General features: G+C 49.6%; 1 protein-coding gene across 1 annotated transcript in view; it reads right to left on the bottom strand.

Moving 5' to 3' along the window:
- The window catches only part of LOC122544398 (uncharacterized), a 150101-nt gene that overhangs the window by 29619 nt on the left and 104244 nt on the right, over positions 1–16238 (bottom strand). The window contains exons 39-43 of the mRNA XM_087983038.1: positions 12526–12653; positions 8090–8358; positions 6668–6876; positions 4123–4264; positions 1384–1631 (exon numbers count right to left, since the gene is read on the bottom strand). Of these exons, the coding sequence (XP_087839164.1) occupies positions 1384–1631; positions 4123–4264; positions 6668–6876; positions 8090–8358; positions 12526–12653 (996 nt within the window). The remainder of the gene's footprint in view (positions 1–1383; positions 1632–4122; positions 4265–6667; positions 6877–8089; positions 8359–12525; positions 12654–16238) is intronic.

Below are 16238 nucleotides of genomic sequence, written 5' to 3'. Positions count from 1 at the left end.
GGTCATGTGACTTCTGACTTTGTCCACCCCAGACCAACCCTGGCACCTCCACATCATTATCTGTTGTGATTGGCCTACCTTCAGCAAAGTTCTCCACAGAGAGCTGCTAATGCAATATAACATTATGATACCACGGTACAGCAGTTTGGTTGGACCACACCTGTATGCAGTTTTGGTCTCCTTTGGTGTCAGGAGAAATATTATTGCCATCAAGAGATTGTAGTGAAGGTTCATGATGGAGTTCTGGGGTGCAGGTATGGAGTTCCTTGAAGGCGAGGGTCACAGGTAGACAGGATAGTGAAGAAGGCGTGTGGTATGCTTTCCTTTATTGGTCAGTGCATTGGATAGAGGAGTTGGGGGGGGGGTGGGGTTCATGTTGTGGCTGTACAGGACATTGGTTAGACCACTTTCGGAATATTGCGTGCAATTCTGGTCTCCCTGCTGTAGGAAGGAAGTTGTTAAACTTAAAAGAGCCCAGAAAAGATTTACAAGGATGTTGCCAGGATTGGAGGGTTTGAGCTATAGGGAGAGGCTGAACAGGCTGGGGCTGTTTTCCCTGGAGCGTCGGAGGCTGAGGGGTGACCTTATAAAATCATGAAGAGCACGGATAGCCAAGGTCTTTTTTACCCCAGAATAGGGGAGTCCAAAACTAGAGGGCAGGGTTTAATGTAAGAGGGGAATGATTTAAAAGGGACCTGAGGGGCAGCTTTTTCACGCAGAGGGTGGTGCGTGTATGGAATGAGCTGCCAGAGGAAGTGGTGGAGCTGGTACAATGACAACATTGAAAAGGCATCTGGATGGGTATATGAATAGGAAGGGTTTGGAGGAACATGGGCCAAGTGCTGGCAAATGGGACTAGATTAGGTTGGGATATCTGGTCGGCATGGATAAGCAGGACTGAAGGGTCTGTTTCCGTGCTGTATGACTCGATGACTCTGCGACCAAACTTGTTCCCAGGGATGGTGGATCAGTCCTATAAAGAAACATTGTCCTGTACTCTCTAGAGTTTTGAAGAGTCGGAGGTGAGCGCTCATTGAAACTTCTAAAACAATTAAACAGCAAGATGCAGATAAGGACTATCCCGTGGCTGGGGAGTTTGGAACCAGGGAGTACAGTTTTACAAAATAAGGGGAATGCCACTTACGTTCAAGATGAGGAGAAATCTTTGGAATTCTGTATCATTGGAAATTCAGTCTGTGGGTATGTTTGAGGTAGAGATCAATAGATTTATGATTACCAGTGGCACAGGGTTATGGGGATGTGGTGGGTAAAAGGGATTGGAGTGTTCGATCAGCCTTGATCATAATGAATGCTAGTACAGGCTTGATGGGCCAAATGGCATCATGTTCCTACGCCAGAGAAATAGTAAAAAGATGCCCTCACCAAGAAACGTTTCTTCTTGTGGAATTCGATGGAGTGGCCGTAAACGTTGATGTAAACTGCAGACAGGTAGGAGACCTTTGTGTTCCTGTTCCTCACTTCATTCTTGCCTTCGATGTTGAACGGCTGCAGGGCCTCGGAAATGTTGTGGGTGGTGACCAGGGTGTAAGTGCCCTTGCCTTGGAAGTGGTGGGCGAGGCCATCGAAGGTCAGATAGTGAGGGTCGCCCGAGATCAGGCACGTCTCGAAAGCTGGTCAGAGGCAAACAGATTAGAATTACGACCATCGTTATTTAACTGAAGAGGAACTGAGATTGTTAGGGGAGCGTGTTCAAAATCATGAAGGTTCTGACAGAGTAAATTGAGGAGTTCCAGTCATTTAGAGAATCCCTACAGTGCGGAAGCAGGCCATTCAGCCCATCAAATCCACACGGTCCTTCTGAAGACCAACCCACCCAGGTGCTCCATCCTGCCCTATCCCTGCATTTCCCATGGCCAATCCATCTAACCAGCACATCTTTGGACTGTGGGAGGAAACCCTCACAGATACAGGGAGAATGTACAAACACCACACAGTCAGTCACCTGAGGTCCCTGGTGCTGTGAGGCAGTAATGCTTTGTTCTTTGTGCTTTGTTCCCACCTACAATCTTTTGACTTGGTAGCGTCCATCTCTTGGTTAGGTAGTAATGTCAGTGGGCTAGGAATCTGGAGTCCCAGGCTAATATTTTACAGAGAGGGGTTCAAGTCCCACCACGGCAGCTGGTGGAATCTAAACGCAGTTGTAAATGTGGAAATATAAAACTTGTCTCATTGACGGAGACAGCAAAACTATTGTCATGTTGGTTGATACATCATCGTCTCTTTAGTGAAGGGAAATCTACAACAGGATGAGGACTACATGTGACTCCAGATGCAAACCAATGGAGTTGACTCTTAATTGTCCTCTGAAATGTCCCCAGCAATTAGGGACAGGTTGGCCTTGACAACGGTTGCCATGTGAAAGAGTGGCAAGAAGAGATTGGTAAAAGGGCAAGACAGGGAGAATTTCTTTACATAGTGAATTGTATTCCGCAAAATGCCAAATGGTGGCCCCATGGTGTTCCTATGCATCTGCTGCCCTTGTCAGTCTGAGTCAGTCAGTGCAGCCATCTTAAGACATTATTTCATCCTCTTTTTTTGTTGAGAGATTTTAAGGCCGAGGTACTGGGGTAAACAGCTTGGGAGGCCTTGGTTTTTTTGTTTAATACAGCCTGAATGGGATGTGGTCAGCTCTCACAAATCAGGTTTTGGTTTCTCAGTAGCTAGTGGGGTCTCAAAAGAGTTAGGAGCTTCAGCGAATGTCTCCTAGCTGTTCCTCTCTCTGAATTTTCTCTTGATATTTTCTTTCCCTCCTGGATTGGAGAATTGCATGTGTCTCAATTTTCCTTTTTGCCAAGGGGTGTGTTTATGGAATGTTACTGTATTGCAACAGTTAATTAGTAATAGGTACTGAATCTATTATTCAGTTAAGTTTTCCAATGGATTTAAGTTATTATAGATTTCTCTTTCTTTGGTTGTATTTTAACTACAGTCATAGAACCATACAGCAAGGAAACAGACCTTTCAGTCCACCCAATCCATGTTGAACATAATTCCAAACTACCTGCCTGCTCCTGACCCATATCCCTCCAAACCTTTCCTATTCATGTACTTATCCAAGTGTCTTTTAAACATTGCAATTATACCTACAGCCACCACTTCCTCAGGAAGTTCATTCCAGATACATAATACTCACATAAAAAAATATCTTTTGCCTCTCACCTTAAAATATGTGCCCCTTGTCTTGAAATCCCCCACCCCAAGGAAAAGACACCTACTGTTAACTTTATCTATACCCCTCATTATTTTATAAACTTCTAGCAGATCGCCTCTCAACCTCTGACGTTCTAGTGGAAACAGTCCCACCCTTATCCAGCTTCTCCTTATAACTCAAACCTTCCATCTTGGTAAATCTCTTCTTAACATTGACTAACCCATTGAATTGCATCTGGAGCACGGTGCTTCACATTTGCTCTTAAAATAAGAAAAGATTAGGGTCTAGGCTACCTTCTTAAAATATCTCGATGGGGTCTGCTCTGTAATAGATGTCACTGGTTTGGAAGGTGGAGGCATGATGAGTTGCTGCAGTGATTTTCAGCCTCTAACCCCCTTTATTTTAACCCCCTTTAGGGGCGGCATAGTGACTCAGTGGTTAGCACTGCTGCCTCATAGCACCAGGGTCCCAGGTTCGATTCCAGCCTCGGGTGACTGTCTGTGTGGAGTTTGCAAGTTCTCCCCGTGTCTGTGTGGGTTTGCTCCGGTTTCCACCCACAGTCCAAAGATGTGCAGGTTAGGGTGGATTGGCCATGCTAAATTGCCCCATAGTGTTAGGTGCGTTAGTCAGAGGGAGATGGATCTGGGTGGGTTGCTCTTTGGAGGGTCAGTGTGGACTGGTTGGGCCGAAGGGCCTGTTTCCACACTGTAGGGAATCTAAAATTTCACCCGAGCGAGAGAGGGTGTTGTGTCAGTGGACATCCTACTTCTTTAATAGTATCCTGACTTCAAAGTGGCTTTGAACCAAACACTGATCACAGTGTGAGTGTTGTGCAGTGCAGTCCTGTCACTGAGGTTCAATGTTTGACCCATGTCAGCAGGGAGCTGAGCAAGAAAGTGAGGAGGATGGCGGGGGGGGAGGGTTTGGGAGAGAGTGCGACGGTGACTTACCGACCGGTGTACACTTGTATTTTCCGTTCTTCTTCAAGGCACACACTGAGTTCTCCACACACTTGTGTTTCTTGCAGCGTAGGTGTCCTTTCTTGCAGGTACACTTTGTGTCACAGTGCTTGTTCAGCCAGGTATCGCCCGACTGTGTAAAAACAGACACACACACACACATCAGAAAACGTTAAAAGCGAGTCAGGCTCTCTCCTCGTTTAAAACCACAACAGCCCCGACCGTGACGGAAGGTTGATTGCCGGACTGGACCAGTGGTTTAGATTCCCTACAGTGTGGAAACAGGCCCTTCAGCCCAACAAGTCCACACCGACCCTCCGAAGAGTAACCCACCCAGACCCATTTCCCTCTGACCAATGCACCTAACACTCTGGGCAATTTAGCGTGGTCAATTCACCCTGACCTGAACATCTGCTGGCTCCACTGTCATTCATGTAATCGAGTTGGATGGGAATTTTGTGGATAACACTGAAATTGATGGTATAGTGGACAGTGAAGAAGGTTAGGAGAAAGTGAGGACTGGAGATCAGAGTCGAGAGAGTGTGGTGCTGGAAAAGCACAGCCAGTCAGGCAGCATCCGAGGAGCAGGAGAATCGACGTTTCAGGCATAAGCCCTTCATCAGTGAAGAAGGTTATCTAAGATTACAAAGAGATCTTGACCAGCTGGGATAATGGGCTGAGGAGTGGCAGATGGAGTTTAATTTGGATAAATATGAAGGAGTGTATTTTGGTAAAATGAACAACGACAGGACTTTTTTTTTTACAATTGATGGTGGGGCCCTGGGCAGCGTTGTAGAACAGAGAGACCTAGGGGTTCAGGTACATAATCTTTGAAGTTTGTGTCAGGGTGGTCAAGAAGGCATTTAGCACAGTTGCCTTCATTGCTCAGACCTTTTGATCATAGGAGTCGAGACATCGTGTTGAGGTTGTTCCAGACATTGGTGAGGCCACTTCAGGAGTGCGGTAAGTATTTCTGGTTGCCCAGTTATAGGAAGAATGTTATTAAAATGGAGACTGTTCAGAAATGATTTACCGGGAGTGGAGGGTTTGAAGTGATGAGGAAAAGTTGATAGATTGAAGGCAGACCTTATAGAGGTTTATAAATTTTGAGGGGCATGGATAGGGTGAATAGCCAAGGGCTGTTCCTTGGGGGATTTGAAGACTAGGGAGGGACATATTTTTAAGGTGAGAGGAGAGAGAGGGGCAAATTTACTTACACAGAGGGTGGTTCATGTGTGGAATGAACTGCCAGAGGAAGTGGTGGATGCAGGTACAGTTTAAAAGCCATTTGGATAAGGACATGAGTAAGAAAAGGGTAGGGGCCAAGCGCAGGCAGTTTAGTCTTGGGGGGGATCCCTGGTTTAGAGAAAGTCTGCAGATGTTGGAGATCAGAGTCGAGAGAGTGTTGGGCTGGAAAAGCACAGCAGGTCAGGCAGCATCCGAGGAGCAGGAGAATCGACGTTTCAGGCATAAGCTCTTCATCAGGAACCTAGTTAGCGTGGACTTGGTTGGACCAAAGAGGGTCTGTTTCTGTGCTGTATGACTCCATAACTGCACAGGATGGGCTTATTCTCCAAACGTGAAAGGACCTCATTGGCTCAAAACACATGCTTGGCGAAAGTGGGTAGTGCAGATGCTGGAGATTAGAGTCAAGATTAGAGTGTGGTGCTGGAAAAGCACAGCAGGTCAGGCAGCACCCGAGGAGCAGGAGAATCGACGTTTCGGGCAAAAGCCCTTCATCAGGAATCAGGAATTCCTGATGAAGGGCTTTTGCCCGAAACATCGATTCTCCTGCTCCTCGGATGCTGCCTGACCTGCTGTGCTTTTCCAGCACCACACTCTAATCTTGACTCAAAACACATGTAGCCTCTTCCTCTCCTGAAACCCTCCAACTGTGGCAAGATCCTTGCAAATCTTTTCCGCACCCCTTTCAAGCTTACCAATAGCGGAGAGACCGGAAGTGAACGTGTTGGAGGCAGCTCAGAGGAGATTTACCAGACTAATCCCTGGATCGGAGATGGTAATTCTGAGGAAAGGTTAGACACACTGGAGTTGTATCCACTGAAGAGTGATAGGCAACCTGACTGAAACAGGGGAGATCACTGAGGGGTCGAGACTGGGTGGGCATGGAGAACCCGGCAGTGGGGGTCACTGTTTAAAAATCAGGGGCTGCCCATTTAAAACAGAAATCGTACATTTCCGTTTCCTTTCAGTGGGTGGATGACGTTTGGAAGTCTTCCTGAAAAGTAGTGGCAGCGAAAGGTGGAATTAGAAGGGTTCTCAGAAAGGGGTTCAAAGGTTAAGGGGGGCGGAGATAGAATATGGATTTGAGGTGACAATCAGACTAGCCAGGGATGGTGGATCAGGCTTGAGGGACTGAGTGGCAACCTCCTGCCCCTTGCTCGTAAGTGATTTGGTTAAACTGTGAAGGGCTGAAGGTCAAGGGCAATGACCCAAAAAGGCAGGAAACGCCACCCGTGCCCACCGGGCGTACCAACCTCCACAGCTGAGGCCGCCACGGGAGGCCAGCCATTACCTCATGGTAGTCACCGTTGTAGTCAATGCAGCCACAGTCAGCCAAGGCCACGCATCGGTCATCGCTCAGCACAAAGTTCTCATCACACTCGCAGCCCTCCACGCACGGCCGGTGGTTCTCACAGGTCGAGGGGGCGTAGATGTCCGTGCAGGTAGCTGGGCAGGGTGTGGCACACTCGGTGTAGTGGCTGTTCTTCTGGCAGGGCAGGGCTGGACAGTGAAAGCAGACAGCAGTGAGAGATGGGCCAGCTGCTGCCTTTACAACACACTCTGTTAGAACTGTCTGCCGCAAGAATCACAAGAGTTCCTCGAGATCTCCTGGGGGCACCGTTCAACAGGCCAAGCAGCACATTGTGCTCTGAGGGACCTTGCTATTTCCAAGCAGGCTGAATGGCCTCCTCCTGTGTAACAGGCTCGAGGGGCTGAATGGCCTCTTCCTGTGCAATGGGCCCAAGGGGCTGAATGGCATCTTCCTGTGTAACAGGCCCAAGGGGCTGAATGGCATCTTCCTGTGTAACAGGCTCAAGGGGCTGAATGGCCTCTTCCTGTGTAACAAGGTCAAGGGACTGAATGGCCTCTTCCTGTGTAACAGGCTCAAGGGGCTGAATGGCCTCTTCCTGTGTAACAAGGTCAAGGGGCTGAATGGCCTCTTCCTGTGTAACAGGGTCAAGGGGCTGAGTGGCCTCTTCCTGTGTAACAGGGTCAAGGTGCTGAGTGGCCTCTTCCTGTGTAATAGGCTCGAGGGGCTGAATGGCCTCTTCCTGTGTAACAGGGTCAAGGGGCTGAGTGGCCTCTTCCTGTGTAATAGGCTCGAGGGGCTGAATGGCCTCTTCCTGTGCAATGGGCCCAAGGGGCTGAATGGCATCTTCCTGTGTAACAGGCTCAAGGGGCTGAATGGCCTCTTCCTGTGTAACAGGGTCAAGAGGCTGAATGGCCTCTTCCTGTGTAACAGGGTCAAGAGGCTGAATGGCCTCTTCCTGTGTAACAGGCTCAAGGGGCTGAATGGCCTCTTCCTGTGTAACAGGGTCTAGGGGCTGAATGGCCTCTTCCTGTGTAACAGGCTCAAGGGGCTGAACAGCCTCTTCCTGTGTAACAGGCCCGAGGGGCTGAATGGCCTCTTCCTGTGTAACAGGCTCAAGGGGCTGAATGGCCTCTTCCTGTGTAACAGGCTCGAGGGGCTGAACAGCCTCTTCCTGTGTAACAGGCCCGAGGGGCTGAATGGCCTCTTCCTGTGTAACAGGCTCAAGGGGCTGAATGGCGGGTATCAGCAGAGTCAGATTTGCGATGCCTCCCTGAGTTCAATGGCCTGTTCGCCGTCATGGCTCCTGCGATTTGCAGCCTGCTGGAGGAGAGGGTGGTGCGCGTGTGTTGGTGTGAGGGGAGCAGGGAGCTTCTAAAGCCACATGGAGGTCGGGTCACTTACGACAGAAGGTGCTGTTCCTCCACTTAATGTCAATGCCCTCGCTCTTGCAGGCTTCAATGTAGGACTGGATATTGTCGCAGAGAGTGGAGATCATGCCAGAGTACATGCACATGTCAAACACGCAGTTCTCAATGAATGAAGCTGGCTTCACGGTGCTGTGACACCGCTGGTACTTGGCTGTTAACAGCTCCTGGCACTGGGCTGTCCACACCTTCTTATCTTCGGCCGTACACATCGGGTCCAGATCCTCCCTGTCATCGGACTGGCAGCTGAATGACAAAAACATGGCATGAGTCAGCGAGACAGCTCCGTCTGCTTCACAGGACAGTGTCATCTCAGGGGCCCCGATGCCAACGTTCCTGGGGGGAGGGCGCAGAGATTCACGTCCCAGAATGACAAAGGCTGGAATTTAAATTAAATCCGATAAAATCTGGATGATGGAGCTGGCCTCTGTAAATGAAACTATAGGAAGGGGTTTGGAGGGATACGGGCCGGGTGCTGGCAGGTGGGACTCGATTGGGTTGGGATACCTGGTCGGCAGGGACGGGGGTCTGTTTCCATGCTGTACATCTCTATGGCTCTACTGTTAATTGCGTACAATTCTGGTCACCACCCTACCAAAAGGATGTGGATACTTTGGACAGGGTGTAGAAAAGGTTTGATTAGATTCCCTACAGTGTGGAAACAGGCCCTTCGGCCCAACAAGTCCACACCGACCATCCGAAGCGTAACCCACCCAGACCCATTTCCCTCTGACTGATGTCCCTGGCACTTATGGGGCAATTTAACACGGCCAATTTAACCCGAACCTGCACACCTTTGGATTGTGGGAGGAAACCCCACACAGACACGGGGAGAACATGCAAACTCCACGCAGACAGTCGCCTGAGGCTGGCATCGACCCTGGGACTGTGAGGCAGCAGCGCTAACCACCGTGCCACCCCAGGTTTGGCAGGGCGTTGCCTGCTATGATGGATTTTAGCGATGAGAAAAGGTTGGGTAGACTGGGGTTTGTTTTCACCTGCAATGCAGGAGGTTGAGCGGTGGCCTGATAAAAGTATATGGGACTATGAACAGCGTGGATAGAGTGAGAAGCATGAGGCTTTTCCCCAGGGGTGGAGGGGTCAATTACGACGGGACACAGGTTCAAGGTGTGAGGGGGTATATTTGAAAGAGATGTGCGAGGCAGGTTTTTCACACAAAGGGAGGTGAGTGCCTGGAACACGCTGTCAGAGGAGGTAGTGGGAGGACACACTATGGCAGCATTCAGGAAGCAGCTGGACAAATACATGAATAGGAAGGGTATAGAGGGGTATGGATCCTGAATGGGCTCTTCCTGTGTAACAGGCTCAAGGGGCTGAATGGCCTCTTCCTGGGTAATAGGCTTGAGAGGCTGAATGGCCTCTTCCTGTGTAACAGGCTGAAGGGGCTGAATGGCCTCTTCCTGTGCAACAGGATCAAGGGGCTGAGTGGCCTCTTCCTGTGTAACAGGCTCGAGGGACTGAATGGCCTCTTCCTATGTAACAGGCTCAAGGGGCTCAATGGCCTCTTCCCGCGTAACAGGGTCAAGGGGCTGAGTGGCTTCTTCCTGTGTAATAGGCTCGAGGGGCTGAATGGCCTCTTCCTGTGTAACAGGGTCAAGGGGCTGAATGGCCTCTTCCTGTGTAATAGGCTCGAGGGGCCTGTAAGTGAAGACTTTTAGTACGGATGGGCAAAATGTGTTAGCGCAGGCTTGGAGGGCCGAAGGGCCTGATCCTGTGCTGTACTGTTCTCTGATCTAACTGTTGGCAAACTCCATCTTGTTCACTAATGTCCTTTGGGGAGGCAAATCTGCCGTGCGTACACGGTCTGGCCTACACCTGTGAAATAACTCCATACCGGCCGGTCTCCCATCATCAACTCACCCTTTATTAACATGTGCACTGTAGATGGGCTCTGACCATCCAGCTCACAGCCCGTCCCTAGACTTAGGAGTCTCTTTGAGACACCTGGTTATCATTGAATCCCTACAGCATGGAAGCAAGCCACTCAGCCCATCCACTCCACAACAATCCTCCAAAGTGCATTTCACTCACACCCTACCCTTTCCCTACAACCCTGCATTCACCATGGCTAATTCATCCACCTGACGCATCTCTGGGCACTATGGGAAAGTTAGCATGGCCAGCCAACCTAACCTGTACATATTTGGATTGTGGGAGGAAACTGGAGCATGCAGAGGGAACACAGGGGAGAAACGCCACACAGGCAGTCGCCCGAGAGTTCAATCAATCCCGGGTCCCTGGTGCTGTCAGCCAGGGCTCCCTGTTTGGCCCCAACCAGGGATCTCATTGTTAATGCAATCCACCTGGCCCTTGTTCCAATCACTGCAACGTAACTCCAGGCCCAAAGCAACATGGTTGACTCCGGACGGTCCTCTGAAATGACCGAGCAAGCCTAAGGGGCAATTGGGAATGGGCAATAAATGGTACCCTTGCCTGTAACACACACATCCAAGAAGAGGGCAAAGGGGGAAGAAACACCTCATTGAGCTACTGGGTGAGATGTTTTACTTGGTTGGAGATGGAGAAGACCCTGCAGCCACAATTGGGGAGAAACGTTTGAAGGGATATGGGGTGGCTCTAGGGATGGGGGAGACTCCCCCCCCCCCCAGTGTCCTGCAGTCAATATTAATCCCTCAATCGACATCACCGATTCGGATCGCCTAGTGAGGATTGCGATGTGTGGGAGCTTGCTGTGTTCATAGGAGCTGCCTCATTCCTTACAATGCAACTTTGCTTGGGCTTGAGAAAATATTCCAGCCACGAGGAAAGGTTTGAAAGGTTGGGAACGTTTTTTTTCTGGGAGCAGAGGAGACTGAGGGGGCCGAGATAGTGTGGATAGGAAGGGCCTGTTTACTACAGCAGAGGGGCCAGTGACTAAGGGGCACAGACACAAAGTGAATGGATGAATGGTTTTGTTGTCATATGTCTCTTGAAGATTCAGTGGAAAATGTTGTGTCTCCACAGTCTGGTGCCATTTTGAGGCATAATCAGGATAAAATGAAATTATTTAAATAAGAGTTCATCTTCTGTTCAAACTGGGTCTTGGGCTTCTGTAAGGTGTTCTGGTCCTGTAAGAGTCCCGTTCTGGAAACAGCAATGATGACAGTGATGACCCAGGGGAATCTCACTCTGCTGCTGTCTGACACCAACAAGGTGGTCATGCTCTGGGCCTACCACCACCAGGAGTCCCTGCTCCAGATACCAGCACCACCAAGAGTGCAGACTCTGGGCCTACCACCATAGGAGTGTCTGCTCCAGGCCTACAACCACCAAGAGTCCAGGCTCCAGGCCCAGCACCACCAGGAGTCTCTGCTCCAGGCACCAGCACCAGCAAGAGTGCAGGCTCTGGGCCTACCACCACAGGGGTGCCTGCTCCGGGCACCATCACCACTTAGAGTCCAGGCTCTGGGCCTACAACCACCAAGAGTCCAGGCTCCAGGCCTAGTGCCACCAGGAGTCCTTTCTCTGGGCACCACCACCACCAAGAGTCCAGGCTCCAGGCCTACAACCTCCAGGAGTCCAGACTCTGAGTCTGGCACTGCCAGGAGTCCCCACTCCGGGCACCACCGCTCCCAAGAGTCCAGACTCCGGGCCTATTGCTCCCTTGAACTCTCCGCTCTGGGCACCGCCGCTGCCAGGAGTCCAGGCCTATTGCCCCCTAGGAAATCCTCGCTCTGGGCTCCACCGATCCACACTGCCGACGCTGCAGCCACCGCCCAGGCCTCGAAGGTAAAGAAAGAAAAGAAAAAGACGAAAAGTACACAGAGGAAAGGATGCCTTGAGCGGACGGGTTCTGACAAACCCAAACACTGAGACGGTCAGGAGTCTAGAACCCAGTGCCCGGGAGGGTCGGATCGGCAGAAATTGTCCAGTTCATTGAAAAGATGTCTGGATTAATACCTGTGGTACTGTAACCTGGAGGGTTATAGACAGAGTATTGAGAAGAGGGAATAGGCTGGGTAATTCACTGTATTCCGGGTTAATTCCTGAAGAAGGGCTTATGCCCGAAACGTCGATTCCCCTGTTCCCTGGATGCTGCCTGACCTGCTGCGCTTTTCCAGCAACACATTTTCAGCGCTAATTCACTGTATGGCCAGTCCAGGCACAGCGGTTTCTTTCTAACATTCTATGACCTCCCATTGGCTGCAAAGAGCTTTGGGTACACCAGAGATTGGCAAAAAGAGGCTGTACAAACGCACCTTGTGTTTTTTAAAGTTTCAGTGAAGATCTATAGCCCGGGTTGTGGTTGAAGGTGTTGGTCGGTTCGGCCGAGCTGGTAGATTGCCTTGCAAGGTCACACAATGCTGGAGATGTCGCCCAGGAGGGAGACAAAACGCACGCAAGAAAATCAACCAGCCCGCCGAACCCCTCCGCTCTCCGTGAGTCTCTTACCGTGGGTCCTTGTCACCCTGGATCTGCCAACTGTTGCCAAACTGGGTGACGTTTTTACCCTGGAGACCGTTGGACATCAGGAGCTCGTCAGCTGGGTCATTGTTAAAGTTTCCGCACATACCGCACACCTAGAGAGGAGAACAGACAATTACTGACGTGACTCTGAATGGCTGTTTTCACTTTGACAACCTCATAAAGAGCAGCAGGGCCCCATTTCAGACCGGCCGTCTAACACAATCACAACTGCTGGTCAACCTGAGCTCCAGCTGATCTCCAGGTCCCCTTTGGAATTCAGAGTCGACAGCACAGAAGGAGGTCATCCTTTTCCCCAGAAAGACTCTGTCATTCAGTATACAGGGTAAACCCGAATGACACAGGATAATCAAATGTTCGGATAACCAAATGATCAGATAATCGAATGTTCGGATAATCGAATGTTCGGATAATCGAATGTTCGGATAATCGAATGTTCAGACAACAGAATGTTCGGACAACTGAATGTTCAGATAATCGAATGTTCGGATAACCGAATGTTCGGATAACCGAATGTTCGGATAATCGATTGTTCGGATAATCGATTGTTCGGATAACTGAATGTTCAGATAACCAAATGTTCCGATAACCGAATGTTCGAATAATCGAATGTTTGGATAATCGAATGTTCGGATAACTGAATGTTCGGCTAACCGAATGTTTGGATAATCGAATGTTCGGATAACCGAATGTTCGGATAACTGAATGTTTCGGCTAACCGAATGTTCGCATAATCAAATGTTCGGATAATCGAATGTTCGGATAACACAATGTCATGGAAACCAGTGTCATGGACACTGTGGCTATAAATTCTGTATTGTATGGATCCTGCTCCACAGCCACCCGACGAAGCTCCGAAAGCTAGTGCTTCCAAATAAACCTGTTGGACTATAACCTGGCGCTGTGTGGTTTTTAACTTGGTCCACCCCAGTCCAACACCGGCAACTCCACATCATGTATTCAAAACAGACGTTTGAGACAGAGGCCAGGTTTAGATGTGAAGGACGATGGACGGTTTCAAAACGGAACTGGACAGGCACTTGAGGGAACTAGGGAGGCCATTCAGCCCATTAAATCACTGTTAGCTTGTTGTAGGGCAATCAGCCCATTAAATCACTGTTAGCTTGTTGTAGGGCAATCAGCCCATTCCATTCCGTCCGCTCTGTCCCTGCAAGTTTAATTCCCTCAAGTACCTGTCCAGTTTAACTGCAAAATCATTCGTCATCCTTCATATCTAAACCTGGCCTCTATCTCAAAACTCTGTCTTGAATGTACTCAACAGCGGGGCTTTTCTGCGGTAAAGTATTCCAAATAACTGCAAAAAAAACCTCTGAAGAGATTTCTCTTCATTCTCAGACTTAAACAGTCGACCCCTGATCTGATGGTTAAGAGCCCCAGGACTAAACTCTTTAGCTCAGAGGGATTACCTCACAAACATGTGCATGGATGTATACAGGAGTAGGTCAACCATGAGCCTTCTCCACCAACAAATAAGACCACAGCTGATCTGATAACTCCACATGCTCGCCTAGCCCTGACAGCCTTTCAAAAATCTGCCTACCTTTCCCTTAAAAGTATTCAGAAGTCACACGACACCAGGTATTGGTCCAACAGGGTCTCTACTCACTGTGCAGGCTGAGGAAAGCCCACCCCCCCCAACCACCCCATCCTCACCACATCGTACAGAGCTGCTGCATTACTGCCTGGTTCAGGAATTGCACAATCGAAGGAGGCCATTCGACCCATCGCATCTGTACCGGCTCTCAAAAGTGCTACCCAGCTAGTCCCATTCTCCGGCCTTATTTCTATAGCCTGCTAAATTCATCACTTCCAAATTTACATCCAGCTGTCTTTTGAAACCTCAGATGGAATCCACCTCCAACACTCTCCGAGGCAGCGCATTCCAAATCCTGACAGCTTGCTGAGGATAACTTGGTTTCATTCCCAGAGGTGGCTGGGGAATTGGAGGCTTGTGGGGAAGGGCTGGAGAAATGGGGCTAAATTGGCATCCACTTGGTGGAGAATCTCACCTGGACCCTCAACCCCAGCTCCATGGCCAAGAAAGTTCAGCACCGTCTCTACTTTCTGTGTAGGGCGAGGAAAGCCCATCTCCCACCCCCCCTACCCCAAACCCCTCCTCACCACATTCTACAAGAGGGTCCATCCTGAGCTGCTGCATCATTACCTGGTTCTCGGATGGTAAGACCCTACGATGGATAGTGAGGACGGCTGAGAGGATCATCGGGGTCTCTCTCCCCTCCATTACAGACATTTACACCACACGCTGCATCCGAAAGGCTAAGAGCACTGTGGAAGAGCCCACACACCCCTCACTCAAACTCTCCTCCCTCCTGCCATCTGGCAGAAGATACTGGAGCATTCGGTCTCTCACGGCCAGACTGTGCAACAGTTTCTTCCCCCAAGTCATCAGGCTCCTTAACACTGTATGATCGGACTCTTTCCCATCTGAAATTCTTTGCTTGACTTCAATTGCTGCTGGAAAAATGTCTATTATTTATTATTCTTGTATTACACTGTAACTTGTGTGTTTCGCACTTCTTATTCACTTTAGATTAGATTAGATTCCCTACAGTGTGGAAACAGGCCCTTCAGCCCAACAAGTCCACACCGACCCTCCGAAGACTAACCCACCCAGACCCATTTCCCTCTGACTAATGCACCATAACGCTATGGGGAATTTAAGCACGGCCAATTCACCCTGACCTGCACATTGTGGGAGGAAACCAGAGCACCCGGAGGAAACCCACGCAGACACGGGGAGAAGGTGCAAACTCCACGCATTCAGTCACCCGAGGCTGGAATCGAACCTGGGACCCTGGTGCTGCGAGGCAGCAGTGCTAACCACTGAGCCACTGAGCTACCAGTGCGTATTATTGTGTAGTTTGTGCTGTCCATGTAGCTCCCCTCCTGGAGGAACACTGTCTCGTTTTTACTGTATCAGTTGTACAAATGACAAATAAAATACTACTCTACTAGACTAATAGGTTTATTTGAAATCACAAGCTTTTGGAGCGCTGCTCCCTCGTTAGGTGAAAGGTTTTAAGGACACCTTAAAAAATATTCAAAGACTCTGCCTTCAGCGCCTTTTTCAGTTTGACAGTTTCAAAGATTCATGAACTTCAAGTGAGAGAAAAAAAATTCTCCTCATCTCTGTCCTCAAAGGGCATCCCTTTATTTTCAAATAATGACCCTTAGTAGTGATGTCAAGAAGCTTGACATCATCCAGGGTCCACTCCCTCCCCCACCGACGGTCAGCAGCAGCAATGTGTACGATCTACAAGATGCACTGTAGAAATTCATCAAAAAATCCTCAGACAGCACCTTCCAAACCCATGATCACCAACACCTCAAGGGAAGCAGATACAGGGGGACACCACCCCCTGCAAGTTCCCCTCTGAGTCCCACACCATCCTGACTTGAAAACATATCACTTTTGCTTCAGTATTGCTGCGGCCAAAATCCTGGAACTCCTTACCTTGTACTGTGTCTGGATGTCCCCTGAACTGTAGCTGTTCGAGAATCCCAACATCACGGAAGCAGGCCATTTGAGTCCACACTCAAGAGCATCGCACCCACACCCACCCCTACTCCTGCACTTCCCATGGTTAATCCACCCTAACCTGCACATCCCTGAACACTATGGGTAATTTAGCACGGCC

Source organism: Chiloscyllium plagiosum, unplaced genomic scaffold, assembly GCF_037043375.1.
Source record: "Chiloscyllium plagiosum isolate Xiang-an unplaced genomic scaffold, Cpla_swu_hap1 HiC_scaffold_44, whole genome shotgun sequence".
Lineage (NCBI taxonomy): Eukaryota > Metazoa > Chordata > Chondrichthyes > Orectolobiformes > Hemiscylliidae > Chiloscyllium > Chiloscyllium plagiosum.
The sequence above is the reverse complement of the archived record's forward strand: the minus strand, read 5'-3'. Positions and strand labels throughout refer to the sequence as shown.